We start from the raw sequence: 16,241 nt of genomic DNA, 5'->3' as shown, positions 1-16,241 counted from the left end.
CTACAAAGGATATGATTTCATTCTTTTTATGACTGTGCCAAGAAGAAATTTAAAAGATTCGGTATCTTACAGCAAACAGTATGCAGCTGTCATTATAATACAGTGCAAGTGATGCAAACTTCATATCATAAAGCAAAAATCAGATTCCTCATAATGGGCAATTCTTTTCCAAGATGTTTCAGGTATTACAGGCATTTCCTACTACAAGGTATTCTAGATGTAAAATCAATTAGTACTCGGGAATAAACAAACCCAGCGAAAACTGCCTCTTATTACTCTTCTCAATTGCCAACTTCACTGAAACAAAAATACAATGACATATCAAAGACATCTATGGCAGTTTGTCAGTGTATTGACTTTTCAGTGGGAAAACAGACATACACATGTTAGAAAGCAGCTTAGGAAAAACAGAATAGAGTCTGGAAGAAAATGATAATTTTAAGAGATTTTTTTTTTAATATGGTAGGCTAGTGAGTCACCCTACTGCAAAACATAAATATGATTACAATGTCCTTCACTACTTGGAGAATTTTTTTTTTTTTTTTGAGACGGAGTTTCGCTCGTTACCCAGGCTGGAGTGCAATGGCGCGATCTCAGCTCACTGCAACCTCCGCCTCCTGGGCTCAGGCAATTCTCCTGCCTCAGCCTCCTAAGTAGCTGGGATTACAGGCACGCGCCACCACGCCCAGCTAGTTTTTTGTATTTTTAGTAGAGACGGGGTTTCACTATGCTGACCAAGATGGTCTCGATCTCTTGCCCTTGTGATCCACCCACCTCGGCCTCCCAAAGTGCTGGGATTACAGGCTTGAGCCACCGAGCCCGGCCACTACTTGGAGAATTTAACCAATGTATATACGTGGAATAATTCTTAAGAATTACTGTAAATTCAGTATCAACCAATACTTTCTTTAAACATTTTCATAACAACATAGTTTCCACATGTACTGGTGTTCCCCCCTCCCCCAAATTCTCCCCACCAAAAGACAACTTTCTGGTGAAAAGGAATTTGAGGAGACAATAGACAACTTCCTAATGAAACATAATGATGTTCTTTTTCCTATCAGTAAGCTATCTCCAAAATTGTACTGTCTGAGGAGTTATTTCAACACTTACTCATTTCTTCACCCAAAAAAACCCAAAAACCAAAAAACAAAACACTATTCTGCCTACTATGTACCAGTAACTGTGCTGGGTGCATTGGAAATAGCACTTACTAGGGGTCTATTGCAACTCTCAAAATATTTAAAGTGCAATGGAGTCACAGGTGATAATATAATTCTGATACAAATCAACTGCAATTTTTGTCTCCAAGCTTTATAAAGCATAGCCCATGTCTTATGCATCTTTGATTTCCAACCTCCACCCCTACCCTACCATAACTTTACCATGGTTTTTTTTTTTTTTTTGAGACGGAGTTTCGCTCTTGTTACCCAGGCTGGAGTGCAATGGCGCGATCTCGGCTCACCACAACCTCCGCCTCCTAGGTTCAGGCAATTCTCCTGCCTCAGCCTCCTGAGTAGCTGGGATTACAGGCACGTGCCACCATGCCCAGCTAATTTTTTGTATCTTTAGTAGAGACGGGGTTTCACCATGTTGACCAGGATGGTCTCGATCTTGTGACCTCGTGATCCACCCGCCTCAGCCTCCCAAAGTGCTGGGATTATAGGCTTGAGCCACCACGCCCGGCTTTTACCATGGTATTTTTAAGTTCACCAGGCTCTCAGTAAATAGCTGCTATTCTTTTTTTTTTTAATTGCATTTTAGGTTTTGGGGTACATATGAAAAACATGCAAGATTGTTGCATAGGTACTTCTGCGGCTGCAATCCTTCTACTGCTGTTGCTACCTCTACATAACGGCCTTTCCATAATGGCAAAAAATGCATTAAGATAGAAAATCTTCCCAGAACCTCAAGCTCAAATACTGTATCAGTTTCAGCAGTTCCCTACCACTTCCACACTAAATGGTAGCCTCTGGGTCCAAGCCCAAAATAGGCATCATAGCACCAGAATATAATAGTAAAAACGCATTTTCGCTAACAGCAAAAATGACAGATCTGGCCCAGCAGGCTTCCTTCTACTCCTGGTAAGGTTTAGATAAGAAAGAAGCAAGGAGAAATTATTGAGGGCTCAAGGATATCCTCTACGTTTTGTAAAGTACAAACATGCAACGTAATGGAGTCAGTAACAGCAGCAGGACACAAAACTTATAAACACAGAGTTCCTAACATTACAGATGCCAATTCTCGCCTTTAGAAGTAGATGGTAGACAATAGAAAAACAAATGGGACCTACAGAAATCACAAAAGCTCCACTTCCTTCCATCAAAAATAGCAACAGAAAGTATTTACTTCTTTTCTAACTTTCTTACCTAACATATCCATCTTATTTTCCTCTATGAGGCGATTGATCAGACCATTGGCTCTTTCAATTGTGCAGACTGCAACATCCAAGGAAGAGAAATGCCTTGCTGGAGAGGTGCTGCCCATATAACCGTCCACTTTTATTCCAACTTCCTGAAACAGACTCTGAATTGAGTAAAAAGAAACAATACAGGTGAAAAAACTTGAAATTCAAGAGGAAATAATACAGGTGAAAAAACTTGAAATTCAAGTACAGGACTTGAACTCAGATCTGCAACAAGTAAACTTAATTAACATTTATAGAACTCTCCACTTTAAAAACACAAAATATACACTCTTATTAATACCACATCATATCAACTTAGAAGTTTAAACGAAATGTTGGTTGGCTCCTAGTTTGTTATTCTCTTCCCTCATTTTCTTTCATGTGTCCATTATTAAACACAATTATAGACATACCCATATTTAGACTGCATTCTAGCCCGGGCAAATAAAGCAATACCCCCATTCTCTCTCCCTCTTCCTCTTTCTTTCTTTTCTTTATTCTTTTTTCTTTCTCTTAAAAAAAAAAAAAAGAAAGTGCAATTGGAGGTGGAAGAATTGGCAACACCATTGTGTAATAGTGAGTTGTTAGGTAAAATTTTAGTAACTTATTGAGAAATAAATATATCTAATGAACTCTTGGTCTTCGGCAAAGAGATTTCTAGGTAGAACAATGAAAGCATCCATTGGCTTTTATGATTGTGTTTGATAACGTACTGAAAAAAAAAAAAAAAGAAAGAAAAAGAAATTCAAGAGGTACAGACAGGTTCTATCCCAGAACATAGACATAAGTATCTAAAGACATCCATCAGATTACTGTCATCAGTTGTTTCTGGACAGGACACACTGGTTCTTTTTAGAATCATATGCTAAAAATATAAAGTTTAGAACTGGCAAAACTTACATTTCTGTTAAGAGTCAAATAAAATTATACTATTTTAATGAAAGCATAATAATGTAAAAAGTTCTGCCGGGTGCAGTGGCTCAAGCCTGTAATCCCAGCACTTTGGGAGGCCGAGGCGGGCGGATCACAAGGTCAAGAGATCGAGACCATCCTGGTCAACATGGTGAAACCCCGTCTCTACTAAAAATACAAAAAGTTAGCTGGGCACGGTGGCGCGTGCCTGTAGTCCCAGCTACTCAGGAGGCTGAGGCAGGAGAATTGCCTGAACCTAGGAGGCGGAGGTTGTGGTGAGCCGAGATCGCGCCATTGCACTCTAGCCTGGGTAACAAGAGCGAAACTCTGCCTCAAAAAAAAAAAAAAAAAAAAAAGTTCTAAGAGCTATTTATAGGAATTAAAGTGGGAAAAAAACTACCTTAAGCACTAACATTTTTAATCTAATAAATGGCAAGAAACTAGCTGTAACACTTGAAATAAATTCATATCTCACGAGAAAAATAGTCTCATCCTACTAATGACCAATTTTTTAATGTAATCGGAAGAAAAGTTTTTAAAAGTAAAATTCAGTGGGACTTTTGTAATAATTTTGTTTGTTTGTTTGTTTAACTTTTAACTAACATACCTTTCAACAAAAAGGATTATTTCATCATTTTGTTAGTTTGGGTCTAAGTTGAGAGATGTTACCATGTAGGACCAGCTTTGTTGGCTATTTGGCTTCTGAAATAACTGTTAAAAAGATTTATAGAACCACAGAAATTTAGAGTTGTTCATTCAATAAAATTTTCCCGAGTGTTTGCCGAGTTAAGCCACAGTGCTAAGGGTTAACATCCTAATTTTACACGTGAAAAAAACCTAGGCCCAGCAGGATACCTGCTTGGCCTAAAGACATAGTTAGTGGCGAAACTGGGACTAGAATCCACATTTCTTTAGCAATCAGTATACCGATCTTTCCATTCCAAAAGCACTCACTTTTTGCTGCAGAAATCACAACAGTAAATTAATTCCCTTTAATAAAACACTGTAGTTGTGAAAATGCCCTAAAAACTGTGAGCATCATGTTGATATAAACTATTAGTCATTTTTGCAGAACACAGGAACAGATCATACACCTGGAGCGTTACATAAGCACCCGTGGATCTTGACCTTCATCCCCTAAATATTCCTAAATGGCCCTCAATTAGGACAGAGTATGCTTTTTTTTTTTTTTAAATAGATATGGTGTTTCATCACGTTAATATTACTAAGACTGGTCTCTAACTCCTGACCTCAGGTGATCCCTGCCTCGGCCTCCCGAAGTGCTGGGATTACAGGCATGAGCCACCACACCCAGCCATGGATATGCTTCCTTAAACATTCTTTCCTTTCTATGCTTCAGTCTAGTCCTATTGTTCAGTTACATGCTCATTCTCAATGTGCATGTTTATTTGCTAAAGTATTCTGTTTATCTCCTAAGAAAAGGTTTACACATTTTTACACAATTTTCCTAGTTATTCTTTTGATTTGATGGCCCCTTCTGCTTGATGCAATAATTTTTTTTGTAATTTACTTCTGTAAATTTAAAACAAAAAATATTTTTTTTTTTTTTGAGATGGAGTCTCACTCTGTTGCCCAGGCTGGAGTGCAATGGCAAAGTCTCAGCTCACTGCAACCTCTGTCTCCCAGGTTCAAGTGATTCTCCTGCAATAGCCTCCCAAGTAGCCAGGATCATAGGTGTGCGTGACCACATCCAGCTAATTTTTGTGTTTTTAGTAGAGATGGGGTTTCACCATGTTGGCCAGGCTAATCTCAAACTCCTGACCTCAGACGATCCACCCGCCTCAGTCTCCCAAAGTGCTGTAATTACAGGCATGAGCCAAGACGCCCAGCCCTCTTCTGTGAATTTTTAATGCTTTTATCAGTCACCTCTTTTTTTGTTGAGACAGAGGTTTGATCTTGTTGCCGAGGCTGCAGTGCAATGGCACAAGCTGGGCTCACTGCAACATCCACCTCCCAGGTTCAAGCAATTCTCCTGTCTCAGCCTCCCAAGTAGCTGGGATCATAGGCATGTGCCATCATGCCCAGCTAATTTTGTGTTTTTAGTAGAGACAGTGTTTTTCCATGACGGTCAGGCTGGTCTCAAACTCCTGACCTCAGGTGATCTGCCCACCACAGCCTCCCAAAGTGCTGGGATTACAGGGATAAGCCACCGTGCCTGGCCTTCAGTCACCTCTTAAAGCTACATGGGACCCAATAAAGAAACTTGTTTTTCACTTGCTTTTGTAATTCTATTTCAAATGAATGAAGCCAAGGCTGCCAATATTGAGCCTTTCACTATTTCAAACTTAGTAAAAAACATTACCTGGAGATAGTATTTCTTCTCTTTAGCCACAGAAACAAAGGGAAGAATAAACAAAGCTTTCTTCCGCATTTCCAAAACCCGCTTCAAAATAAGTAATTCTGCCACGAGAGTCTTCCCAGCACTTGTAGGAGCTAAAACATGATTATAACACAAGATTATAAGAAAAAGGTAATATCTGGTATGCTTCATTAATAAATGTTTTAAGCAATGTGCAGTACTACAGCGCATAAGGCTAATCTATCACTAAGGCCGCAATAGCATTTAAAATCTTTATACCCTGAAATGCCCTTTACTTTAAACCAGCTGTGTAAATAGTTTCACTAAAAACAGTGTAAACAAATCTTCATATCAACAATATATGATGAGTCCTACTGAGTATCTAAGAGATACCTAAAGATCCTTTCCTTTAACTACCAAATGGTTAAAAGGCCTGCTTTGAGGAAGTAGATGAACAACTTTATCACGATAGGAACTGTGATCGAAGTTGAGGAAAAGGGCTGGGCGCAGTGGCTCATGCCTGTATTCCCAGCACTTTGGGAGGCTGAGGCCAGGGGATCACTTCAGGAGTTTGAGACCATCCTGGACAACATGATAAAACCCCATCTCTATTATTACAAAAATAAATTAAAAAAAAAAAAAAGCCAGGCATGGTGGTGGGCACCTGTAGTCCCAGCTACTCGGGAGGCTGAGGCAGGAGAATTACTTGAACCCGGGAGGCAAAGATTGCAGTGAGCTGATATTGTGATACTACACTCCAGCCTGGGTGACAGAGCAAGACTCTGTCTCAAAAAAAAAAGTTGAGGAAAAGGAGCTGCAAGGAATCTTATGAGAAGGGAAGAAAGAAAACAAGAGGAGGCTGGGGGCGGTGGCTGATGTCTACAATCCCAGCAATGTGGGAGGCCGAGAAGGGTGAGGTGGTATGTGCCTGTAATTCCAGCTACTTGGGAGGCTGAGGCTTGAGAATTACTTGAACCCAGGAAGTGGAGGCTGCAATGAGTTATGATCATGCCACTGCACTCCAGCATGGGTGACACAGCAAGACTTTGTTTCAAAAAAAAAAAAAAATTAAGAGTAAAGGAATGCCATGCCTAAGAAACAGCATGTGGTACAAAGGCCTTAGAAGAAAGACTGGCATGTTCAGATGACACAGTAAGTAGTTTAGAAAGTGTGGAGTATAAAGTATGCCAGGGGTATAAAAGAAGAGATAATTAAAGTGCCACAGGAAGGGTTTACTATCCCACCATTTAAGAAGTTTAAACCTTGTCCTGAAAGCAATGCAGAGACTGATGAGCTTTATGAAAAGGAGTGATAAAATCATATTTGTACTTTATAAAGATCACTTTGGACTGGGCACAGTGAATCATGCCTACAATCCCAAAACTTTGGGAGGATCACTTGAGCCCAGCAGTTCAAGATCAGCCTGGACAACACAATGACACCCCCATATCTACAAAAAATTCAAACAAAATTTTTTTTTAAAAAAGACCACTTTGGCTGCAGGAGCAGGCCAATATCAGAGGAAAAGGAAGAGCTAGTTTCAAAGCTACTGCATAATCTAGAAGAAAGATGATAATGAGCTGTACCAGGTAATGGACCTAAAAACAGAAAGGAGTCAGAAGCGAGAGATATATGACGTAACAGACACAGAACTTATTGATTAATTGTACAAGCTGGTGACCAAAGCTCTGAATGATACCCAAGTTTCAGTTTCAAGCAGTTGAAATGGTCAAGCCATTATGCCATTGCCACTAACTACGACTTCTAAGCATTTACGAGTATTTTCTATTTTATTTTTGGTAATGTCCTTTCACAATACAAGTACTTTATATGTGCCAAAAAGTTTCTGAGCTCTCATATATGAAATAATGTAATACTCCCTAAGTACTACCAAGGTACATATACTCACTAACACAGACACTCTCACTCTTCCTAAGTGATCTGTGAGGCTGCATAGCCAGTAAGTGACAGTTTTCAAATCCAACCAGTCTAATTCCACTGCCTGAACGTATATCTGCTCTTAATTCTTTAACTCATAATTTCAGAGAAAACTGACACAAAGGAATTGCATCTTATCAAAAGATTAAAGTAGCGTAGTAAGCATGGGTTAAAAATTGCATATGTCACAGTTGCCCTTGAAAACCCACATAAATTGTTTTAAATAAATTTTATAAAGTATATTATATATTGTTTGTGTATACAACCCTGTACAAACAAGTCAATTTATGACTGGGTGTGGTGGCTCACACCTATAATCCCAGCACTTTGGGAGGCTGAGGTGGGTGACTCACTTGAGGTCAGGAATTCGAGATCAGCCTGGCCAACATGGTAAAACCTTGTCTCAACTAAAACTACAAAAGTAGCCGGGCCTGGTGGTCGACACCTGCAATCCCAGCTACTTGGGAGGCTGAGGCAGGAGAATCACTTGAAGCTGGGAGCTGGAAGTTGCAATGAGGCCAGATAGAGCCACTTCACTCCAGCCTGGAGCAAGACTCTGTCTCTAAAAAAAAGTCAATTAACAAACATACAGTGTATAATGTTCATACCCTGAAAAGCAACCAGGATCAAATGGAGGAAGAGCAGATTTATATCTCCCATTGCAAACTCACTGGGATATATGTATGTTGAGCATGATGATGGCAAGTGGAATTGCCCACTCTTTAAACTGTCATTTTTCTTTCTTTTTCCCCCCATAGTCACATAACAAAACTTTTGTAATTTAAAAATAAACAAAACTCCACTTTTCACACATATTTTAAGATTTTCTCTAGTTTTAAAGCACTGCCTCATTCACCTTTTAAAAGAACCATAACTACTTCAATGGAGTACTCTTTGACTCATATCTGATAAACAGTAATTAGTTTACATAAATTTGGATACCTGAATAGACTAAATTCTTTCCTTCCAGGACTTGTCCGAGCAAAAGGCACTCTGCCTGCCATTCAAACATCTTTTTTACACCAAAACTGTGGTATTTCTCCAGAACTGCTTTAGGAAGTCCCCAATTTACCAACAGTAGCTTGTCTATTTGGCAGTCGGGAGCTGTAGGCTTGCATTCTCCTTTTAAGAAAAAGCAAAAATTAAAATTTACTTCTAATATATGAGTTTACAGTTAGCCCTTCACTGTGTGTTGGAATTTGTGTTGAAATGAAGCTATTTAAAGCACATCCTGACTTCAACAATCTTATGAGAAACTGACCATGTATAGAAAAGTAATAAACTGTTATTTAAGACATATGATAAAAACAATTCCTTACAAGCCTCAAACAAACAAACAAAAACCCCTGTGCAATACACAGTAGATAAAGTCTTCGAATTACGGGCGGAGTGGGGGGAGGAGGAGAATATGGAAACATTACAAAGTTTAGTTAGGTAAGTTTCTATTTGTAAGTTTTAGTTCCATGACGGACCGCACAACTAACGATTTTTAAAAATTGGGTAGACATCCACCAGACACCCAACCAATCTCATTACGAATCCCTGGACGCCAAACAGCCTGTGCTATCCTCCAGGCCCAACCATCCGGTCTTAAGGATCTGCAAGGAGCACTGGGTACTATGAGGAGCGAGCCCTCCAACAGGTGCTGGTATTTTGGCTAACTAGCAAGTTGATTCTGTAAAGGTCGAAAGATCCAGAAGCCACGTGAACATTAATACCAGGCGACCGCTGAAAACACGCGTATGTCTGAACAGAAAGTGACCTGCCACACCAGGCCCGAGTCACAGAGAAGGGGAACAGAAGCCCAATGGGGTATGCAATCAAGCAAGCCCCGTGGGGGGTGGACACCTCCCGACCCGTGGCCCGGCGGAGCTGCCCCCGTCGCCCGCGGCCTCCCGGGTTCCCGGAGCACCTGCGGTGGCGGCTGACTGACGGCCGCGGTCCTTCAGGCAGCGACCCAGGCCCGGCGGCGGGCTCAGCACGGTCCGGGAGAGGAGCTGGGGGCTGGCACTGCTGTCACCGCTGCTTCCCGACAACGAATCTGAGTCTGACTCTGAACGCCGCCGTTTCCCACTCCGACGCAGAAGATTCATGGCAAACCCTTCTCGGACGATCAGAGCAGGCCACAGTCCCAGCGTCCTCCCACTCGGGAGAACCCCGGCCTGCCGACGGGTGCTGCCATCTTCCCGCCTGTCTTCAAACTCAAACCTTTCGGCCCGCCCAGGAACCATAGAGTTCTCCGTGGCTTAAGTAACCCGTAAAAACATAGAGTCGTGGGGAAGGAGCGGCTCTCACTGGTGTCTAAGACTTCTGGCTTCCGGCCTCCGGCCTCCATTGTTAGTGAATACGAGACGTAAAGAGGAAAGCCATAAAGTCGTGGGGAAGGAGCGGCTCTCACTGGTGTCTAAGACTTCCGGCCTCCTGCCTCCGTTGTTAGTGAATATGAGACTTAAAGAGGAAAGCCATAAAGTCGTGGGGAAGGAGCGGCTCTCGCTGGTGTCTAAGACTTCCGGCCTCCGGCCTCCGTTGTTAGTGAATATGAGACGTAAAGAGGAAAGCCATAGAGTCGTGGGGAAGAAGCCGCTCTCGCTAGTGTCTAAGACTTCCGGCCTCCGGCCTCCGTTGTTAGTTAATATGAGACGTAGATTAAAGAGGAAGAATACAGAATCTGCAGTTATAACCATAATACCCGTCCCTTTTTATCCATTTCTGGTTTGAATAGGAAGGCCATGCTAACTTCGTAAAGTGGGTTGCCCCTAGTAGGTAGATGAGGGAAGTAGTTCTTCTTAACGTGTTGGTATTTTGTAAAAAATTATTTCACATTGCAAAGGATTATGCAAGAGAGCCTAGGGTTTCTAATGGAGCCTAATTTTCCCCTTTCTCCCAGTGTATGATGGCAGAGCAGGGCTATTTCTGAACGCGATTTCCATTGTAGCCAGCATGCACTGTGAGGAATATGTGATGAGGAATTGGGGATTGCTGGCCGACAGACCCCTGAAACAGCTGTATGAACGCCGCGAGGACGGGGCTCTGAATGTACCTCAGGGATCGTTATGAGCCAAGAGCTTAGTAAGGGATCTGTGTACTCTTTTTTAAAAGTAGAAGCGAACGAGTTCTGAAAGTAAAGCAGTGACCATGCATGACCTAGTTGCACAATTCATTTCACCAAGCAAACCTAGTAGGCCCCAAACCTGACCTGAAGAGGCTGTGCAATTATAGAACACTAAAAATCTCAAAAGGTCCAGTTCAATTAAAAAAAAAAAAAAAAAACTACTCGAATACAATCTGAAAAATGGCACTCTAACCACCAATTATTTCCGTTAAAACTTGATTTTTTTTTTTTTTTTTTTTTTTTTTTTGAGACGGAGTTTCGCTGTTGTTACCCAGGCTGGAGTGCAATGGCACAATCTCGGCTCACCGCAACCTCCGCCTCCCAGGTTCAGGCAATTCTGCTGCCTCAGCCTCCTGAGTAGCTGGGATTACAGGCACGTGCCACCATGCCCAGCTAATTTTTTTGGATTTTTTAGTAGAGCCGGAGTTTCACCATGTTGACCAGGATGGTCTCGATCTCTTGACCTTGTGATCCACCCGTCTCGGCCTCTCAAAGTGCTGGGATTACAGGCTTGAGCCACCGCGCCCGGCCGAAAACTTGATTTTTTTAAGGAATTTAAATGACAGTATTTTAAATGTCCACGAGATGGCGACATTACTCCATTTTCCGTGAAAACGATTTTTTTTTTAAGGGATTTAAATGACAATATTTTAAATGTCCACGAGATGGCGACATTACTGCATTTTCCGTGAAAACGATTTTTTTTTTTAAGGAATTTAAATGACAATATTTTAAATGTCCACGAGATGGCGACGTTACTCCATGAATGAAACGGTTTTTTCTTCGTCTTTTACGCAGTCAACTATTTATTGAGAATCTACTGTAAACTGGCTACTGGGTATGGCAGTGAAATGGCATAAAATGTTTCCTGTTCTCGTCGGCCGGGCCCGGTATCTCACGTCTGTAATCCCAGCACTTCGGGAGACTGAGGCAGGCGGATCATGGGGTCAGGAGTTCCAGACCAGCCTGATGAACATGATGAAAACCCGTCTCTACTAAAAATATAAAAATTAGCCAGGTCTGGTGGAGCGCGCCTGTTAATCCGAGCTACTCAGGAGGCTGAAGCAGGAGAATTGCTTGAACCCAGGAGGCGGAGGTTGCAATAAGCCGAGATCCTGCCATTGCATTCCAGCCTGGGTGACAGAGAGAGATTCTTCCCCAGCCCCCCCCAAAAAGCTTCCTGCTCTCAAAGAGAAAGAGTCTAGAGAATGAGATAGACATAAAACAAGCAGTTCTCCTGCCTCAGGCAGAAATGAATAGAGTACTTGCTTGTTAATAATAATCACCTATTTAAGAGAAAAAAAGGGTAAGAAATGAATAGAGTACTATCAAAGAAATAAGAGAGATCCGGCTGGGCTTGGTGGCTCACGCCTGTAATCCCAGCACTTTGGGAGGTGGAGGCAGGCGGATCACCTGAGGTCAGGAGTGAAGATCAGCCTGGCCAACATGGTGAAATCCTGTCTCCACAAAAAATACAAAAATTAGCCAGGCATGATGGTGGGTGCCTGTAATGCCAGCTACTCGGGAGGCTGAGGCAGGAGAATCACTTGAACCAGAGGGTGGAGGTTGTAATGAGCCAAGATGGTCCCACAGCCCTCCAGCCTGAGCAGCAGAGCAAGACTCTGTCTCAAAAAGAAAAAAAAAAAAAGGTGGGGGGGCAGGCCTGGGGGCTCACGCCTGTAATCCCAGCACTTTGGGAGGCTGAGCTGGGTGGATCACAAGGTCAGGAGTTCAAGACCAGCCTGGCCAAGATGGTGAAACCCTGTCTCTACTAAAACTACAAAAATTAGCCAGGCGTGGTGGCAAGTGCCTGTAATCCCAGCTACTCGGGAGACTGAGGCAGAGAATTGCTTGAACCCAGGAGGCGGAGGTTGCAGTGAGCCAAGATAACAGGCCACTGTACCCCATACTGGGCAACAGAGCGAGATTATGTCACACACACATGCGCGCACACACACACACACACACACTCAAGAGATAACTTAAGGGTTAACAGTGCTACTCTGAAGGCAGCCAGTCTAGGTTTGAAGATTTAGTAGCTGTATGATCTTGCGCAACTGACTTAACCGTTTCTTTTTTCTTTCTTGTTTTTTTGAGATGGAGTCTTGCTCTGTCTCAGGCTGGAGTGCAGTGGCTCGATCTCCGCTTACTGCAACCTCTGCCTCCCAGGTCTAAGCAATTCTCCTGCCTCAGCCTCCCGAGAAGCTGGGATTACAGGCACCTGCCACCACACCTGGCTAATTTTTGTGGTTTTAGTAGAGATGGGGTTTCCCCATGCTGGTCAGGCTGATCTCGAACTCCTGACCTCAAATGATCTGTCCGCCTCTGCCTCCCAAAGTGCTGGGATTACAGCCATGAGCCACCGTGCCTGGCCTTGAGATTTTTTTTTTTTTTTTTTTTTTTGAGACAGCATTTTACTCTGTTGCTCAGGCTGGAGTGCAGTTGTACAGTCTCAGCTTACTGCAGCCTCCACCTCTCAGGTTCAAGCAGTTCTCCTGCCTCAGCCTCCCAAGTAGCTAGGACCACAGGTGCGTGCCACCACGCCCAGCTCATTTTTGTATTTTTTGGTAGAGATGGGGTTTCACCATGTTGGCCAGGCTGGTCTAGAACTCCTGACCTGACGTGACCCACCCATCTCAGCCTCTCAAAGTGCTGGGATTACAGGTGTGAACCACCCTGCCCAGGCTATGTAGAGAATTTTAGATCTTACCTCTCACCCTGCTAGGATCTCCAGATTCCTATCCCCCAGAGCCCATAATCCATGCTTTAGACCCCAGGGGGATCAGCAGGCATTAGTATGGAAAACTCTGGGTCAAGAGCTTTTCTTAATCCTCTAAAATGTGTTTGACATTTCTGTCCTATAAAGGATTCCCTGGTTTTAATAAGCTTAATTAGAATGTTAAGGAAAGTGTGCCACACTCAAAGTGGTTTCTTTTTCAGTTTACTCTTGCTAAAAACAGAAGAAAAGTCTGGGTGAGGTGGTTCACACCTGTAATCCCAGCACTTTGGGAGGCCGAGGCGGGTGGATCACGAGGTCAAGATCGAGACCATTCTGGTCAACATGGTGAAACCTCGTCTCTACTAAAAACACAAAAATTAGCTGGGCATGGTGGCGCACACCTGTAGTCCCAGCTACTAGGGAGGCTGAGGCAGAATTGCTTGAACCCAGGAGGTGGAGGTTACGGTGAGCCGAGATCGCGCCATTGCACTCCAGCCTGGGTAACAAGAGTGGAACTCCGTCTCAAAAAAAAAAAAAAAAAAAAAAACAAAACAAAACAAAAAAAAAAAAAACAAGAAAAAAACCCCTCAAATAACAATAACTGATGTACATTCAAAAACATCATCTGGGCCGGGCGCGGTGGCTCAAGCTTGTAATCCCAGCACTTTGGGAGGCCGAGGTGGGTGGATCACGAGGTCGAGAGATCGAGACCATCCTGGTCAACATGGTGAAACCCCGTCTCTACTAAAAATACAAAAAATTAGGAGCCGGGCGCGGTGGCTCAAGCCTGTAATCCCAGCACTTTGGGAGGCTGAGGCGGGTGGATCACGAGGTCAAGAGATCGAGACCATCCTGGTCAACATGGTGAAACCCCGTCTCTACTAAAAAAAATACAAAAAAAAAAAAATACAAAAAATTAGCTGGGCATGGTGGCGCGTGCCTGTAATCCCAGCTACTCAGGAGGCTGAGGCAGGAGAATTGCCTGAACCCAGGAGGCGGAGGTTGCGGTGAGCCAAGATCGCGCCATTGCACTCCAGCCTGGGTAACAAGAGCGAAACTCCGTCTCAAAAAAAAAAAAAAAAAAAAAATCATCTGATTTTTTTATAAGTTATCAAGAGTGATTTGCCATGGAAATTGAAGAAGTTATATGGAAAAATTAAAATTTACTCAAACTAGTCCAGGCACAGTGGCTGACACCTATAATCCTAACACTTTGGGAGGCTAAGGCGGGAGAATCACTTGAGCCCAGAAGTTTGAGCCCAGCCTGCACAACATAGTGAAGCCCTATCCCTACAAAAAAAAATTAAAAATTAGCCAGGAGTGGTGGCACATGCCTGTAGCCCAAGCCACTAGGGAGGTTGAGGCAAGAGGATCACTTGAGCCCAGGAGGTTGAGGCTGCAGTGAGCTGTGATGGCATCACTGCAATCTCCTGAGTGACCCTGTTTCAAACATAAAAACAATTACTCAAACTACTTTTGTGAATTGACTAAAACACAATTATCTACCCAGGCTGAAAACTCTGTTTCTCATGTGAGTGGAAGTGATTTGCAAAAGGGCAAAAAAGAAAGAGCTGGAAAATAAACGATGAATGTGGAAATAGAGTGGTACTGATTAGATCTAAGGTACTCAGAAAAAAGGAGATGCTAATTAAGGGGGTTTTGTGTTTGAAATCCAGTGATTCTCAACTAAAACAAGTCTAGTGGAAGACATTAGAATCCCAGAGGAGCTTTTAAAATATTATTATGCCCCTGGAGATTCTGAGTTAATTGATCTGGGATGGAGTGCAGGCACTGATATGCCTTAAAAGCTCCCCAGGTATTCTGACATGCTGGAATTGAAAACCACCAGGGCAACCAAGGGATGAGGCTGACTTGAATTCAGGTGGCTTCAATAAGAAACTTTTAGTAAGGGGCTTAAATTAACAAGGGACTCTGACAAAGACCAATTTTTCCACAATGCCTCTAGGAACTAGTTGAAATAGCTTACTTGTGGATGGGGATGAAAGCACAATTGAAATAACTTCAAAGGTCTAGGTTAAAACATCAGAAAGCCAACTTCAAGGTGGTAAAACTAAAGAATGAATCCCTCAAAAAGACTAAACTACCTGAATATGTAAGAACACAAACCCATAACTTCCACATTCATACATAATCAGGTCTTAGTTTGGCTGCTGTATTAAAATTCCTTTGACTGCATAATTTTTTTTTCTTTTTTTTTTAAATTTTTTTTTTATTTTGAGATGGAGTTTTGCCCTTGTTGCCCAGGTTGGAGTGCAGTGGCACAATCTTGGCTCACTACTACCTCCGCCTCCCAGGTTCAAGCAAGTCTCCTGCCTCAGCCTCCTGAGTAGCTGGGATTATAGGCATGCACCACCGTGCCCAGCTAATTTTGTATTTTAAGCAGAGACGGGGTTTCAACATGTTGGATAGGCTGGTTTCAAACTCCTGACCTCAAGCAATCCACCCTCCTCGGCCTCCCAATGTACTGGGATTACAGGCATGAGCCACCACACCCAGCTGACTGCATAATTTATAAACAACAGAAATGTATTGTTGGCCGGGCACCGTGGCTCACGCCTGTAATCCCAGCACTTTGGGAGGCCGAGGCAGGTGGATCACAAGATCAGAAGTTTGAGACCAGTCCGGCCAACATGGTGAAACCCTGTCTCTACTGAAAATACAAAATTAGGTGGGTGTACAGTGTGTGCCTGTAATCCCAGCTACTCTGGGGGCTGAGGCAGGAGAATTGCTTGAACTCAAGAGGCAGCGGTTGCAGTGAGCCAAGATCACACTACTGCACTCCAGTCTGGGCAACAGAGTGAGACTCCATCTC

The 16,241-nt window shown here is 42.9% G+C and overlaps 1 protein-coding gene across 6 annotated transcripts in view; it reads right to left on the bottom strand.

Moving 5' to 3' along the window:
• POLQ (DNA polymerase theta) overlaps nt 1-9,945 on the bottom strand; it is a 103,626-nt gene extending 93,681 nt beyond the window's left edge. For 4 of the 6 annotated variants that reach the window (XM_074404279.1, XM_074404285.1, XM_074404280.1 and 1 more), the window contains exons 1-4: nt 9,490-9,944; nt 8,520-8,699; nt 5,643-5,773; nt 2,370-2,526 (exon numbers count right to left, since the gene is read on the bottom strand). In XM_074404279.1, coding sequence (XP_074260380.1) covers nt 2,370-2,526; nt 5,643-5,773; nt 8,520-8,699; nt 9,490-9,808 — 787 coding nt within the window. In that variant the 5' untranslated portion in view covers nt 9,809-9,944. Of the gene's footprint in view, nt 1-2,369; nt 2,527-5,642; nt 5,774-8,519; nt 8,700-9,489 lie in introns of those variants that run through there. The other 2 variants (XM_074404282.1, XM_074404283.1) reach the window with 2 other exon arrangements.
• Nucleotides 9,946-16,241: the final 6,296 nt, after the last annotated feature.

Source organism: Saimiri boliviensis, chromosome 8, assembly GCF_048565385.1.
Source record: "Saimiri boliviensis isolate mSaiBol1 chromosome 8, mSaiBol1.pri, whole genome shotgun sequence".
In the NCBI taxonomy this organism is placed as follows: Eukaryota; Metazoa; Chordata; class Mammalia; order Primates; family Cebidae; genus Saimiri; species Saimiri boliviensis.
This window is presented reverse-complemented; position numbering and strand designations above follow the sequence as displayed.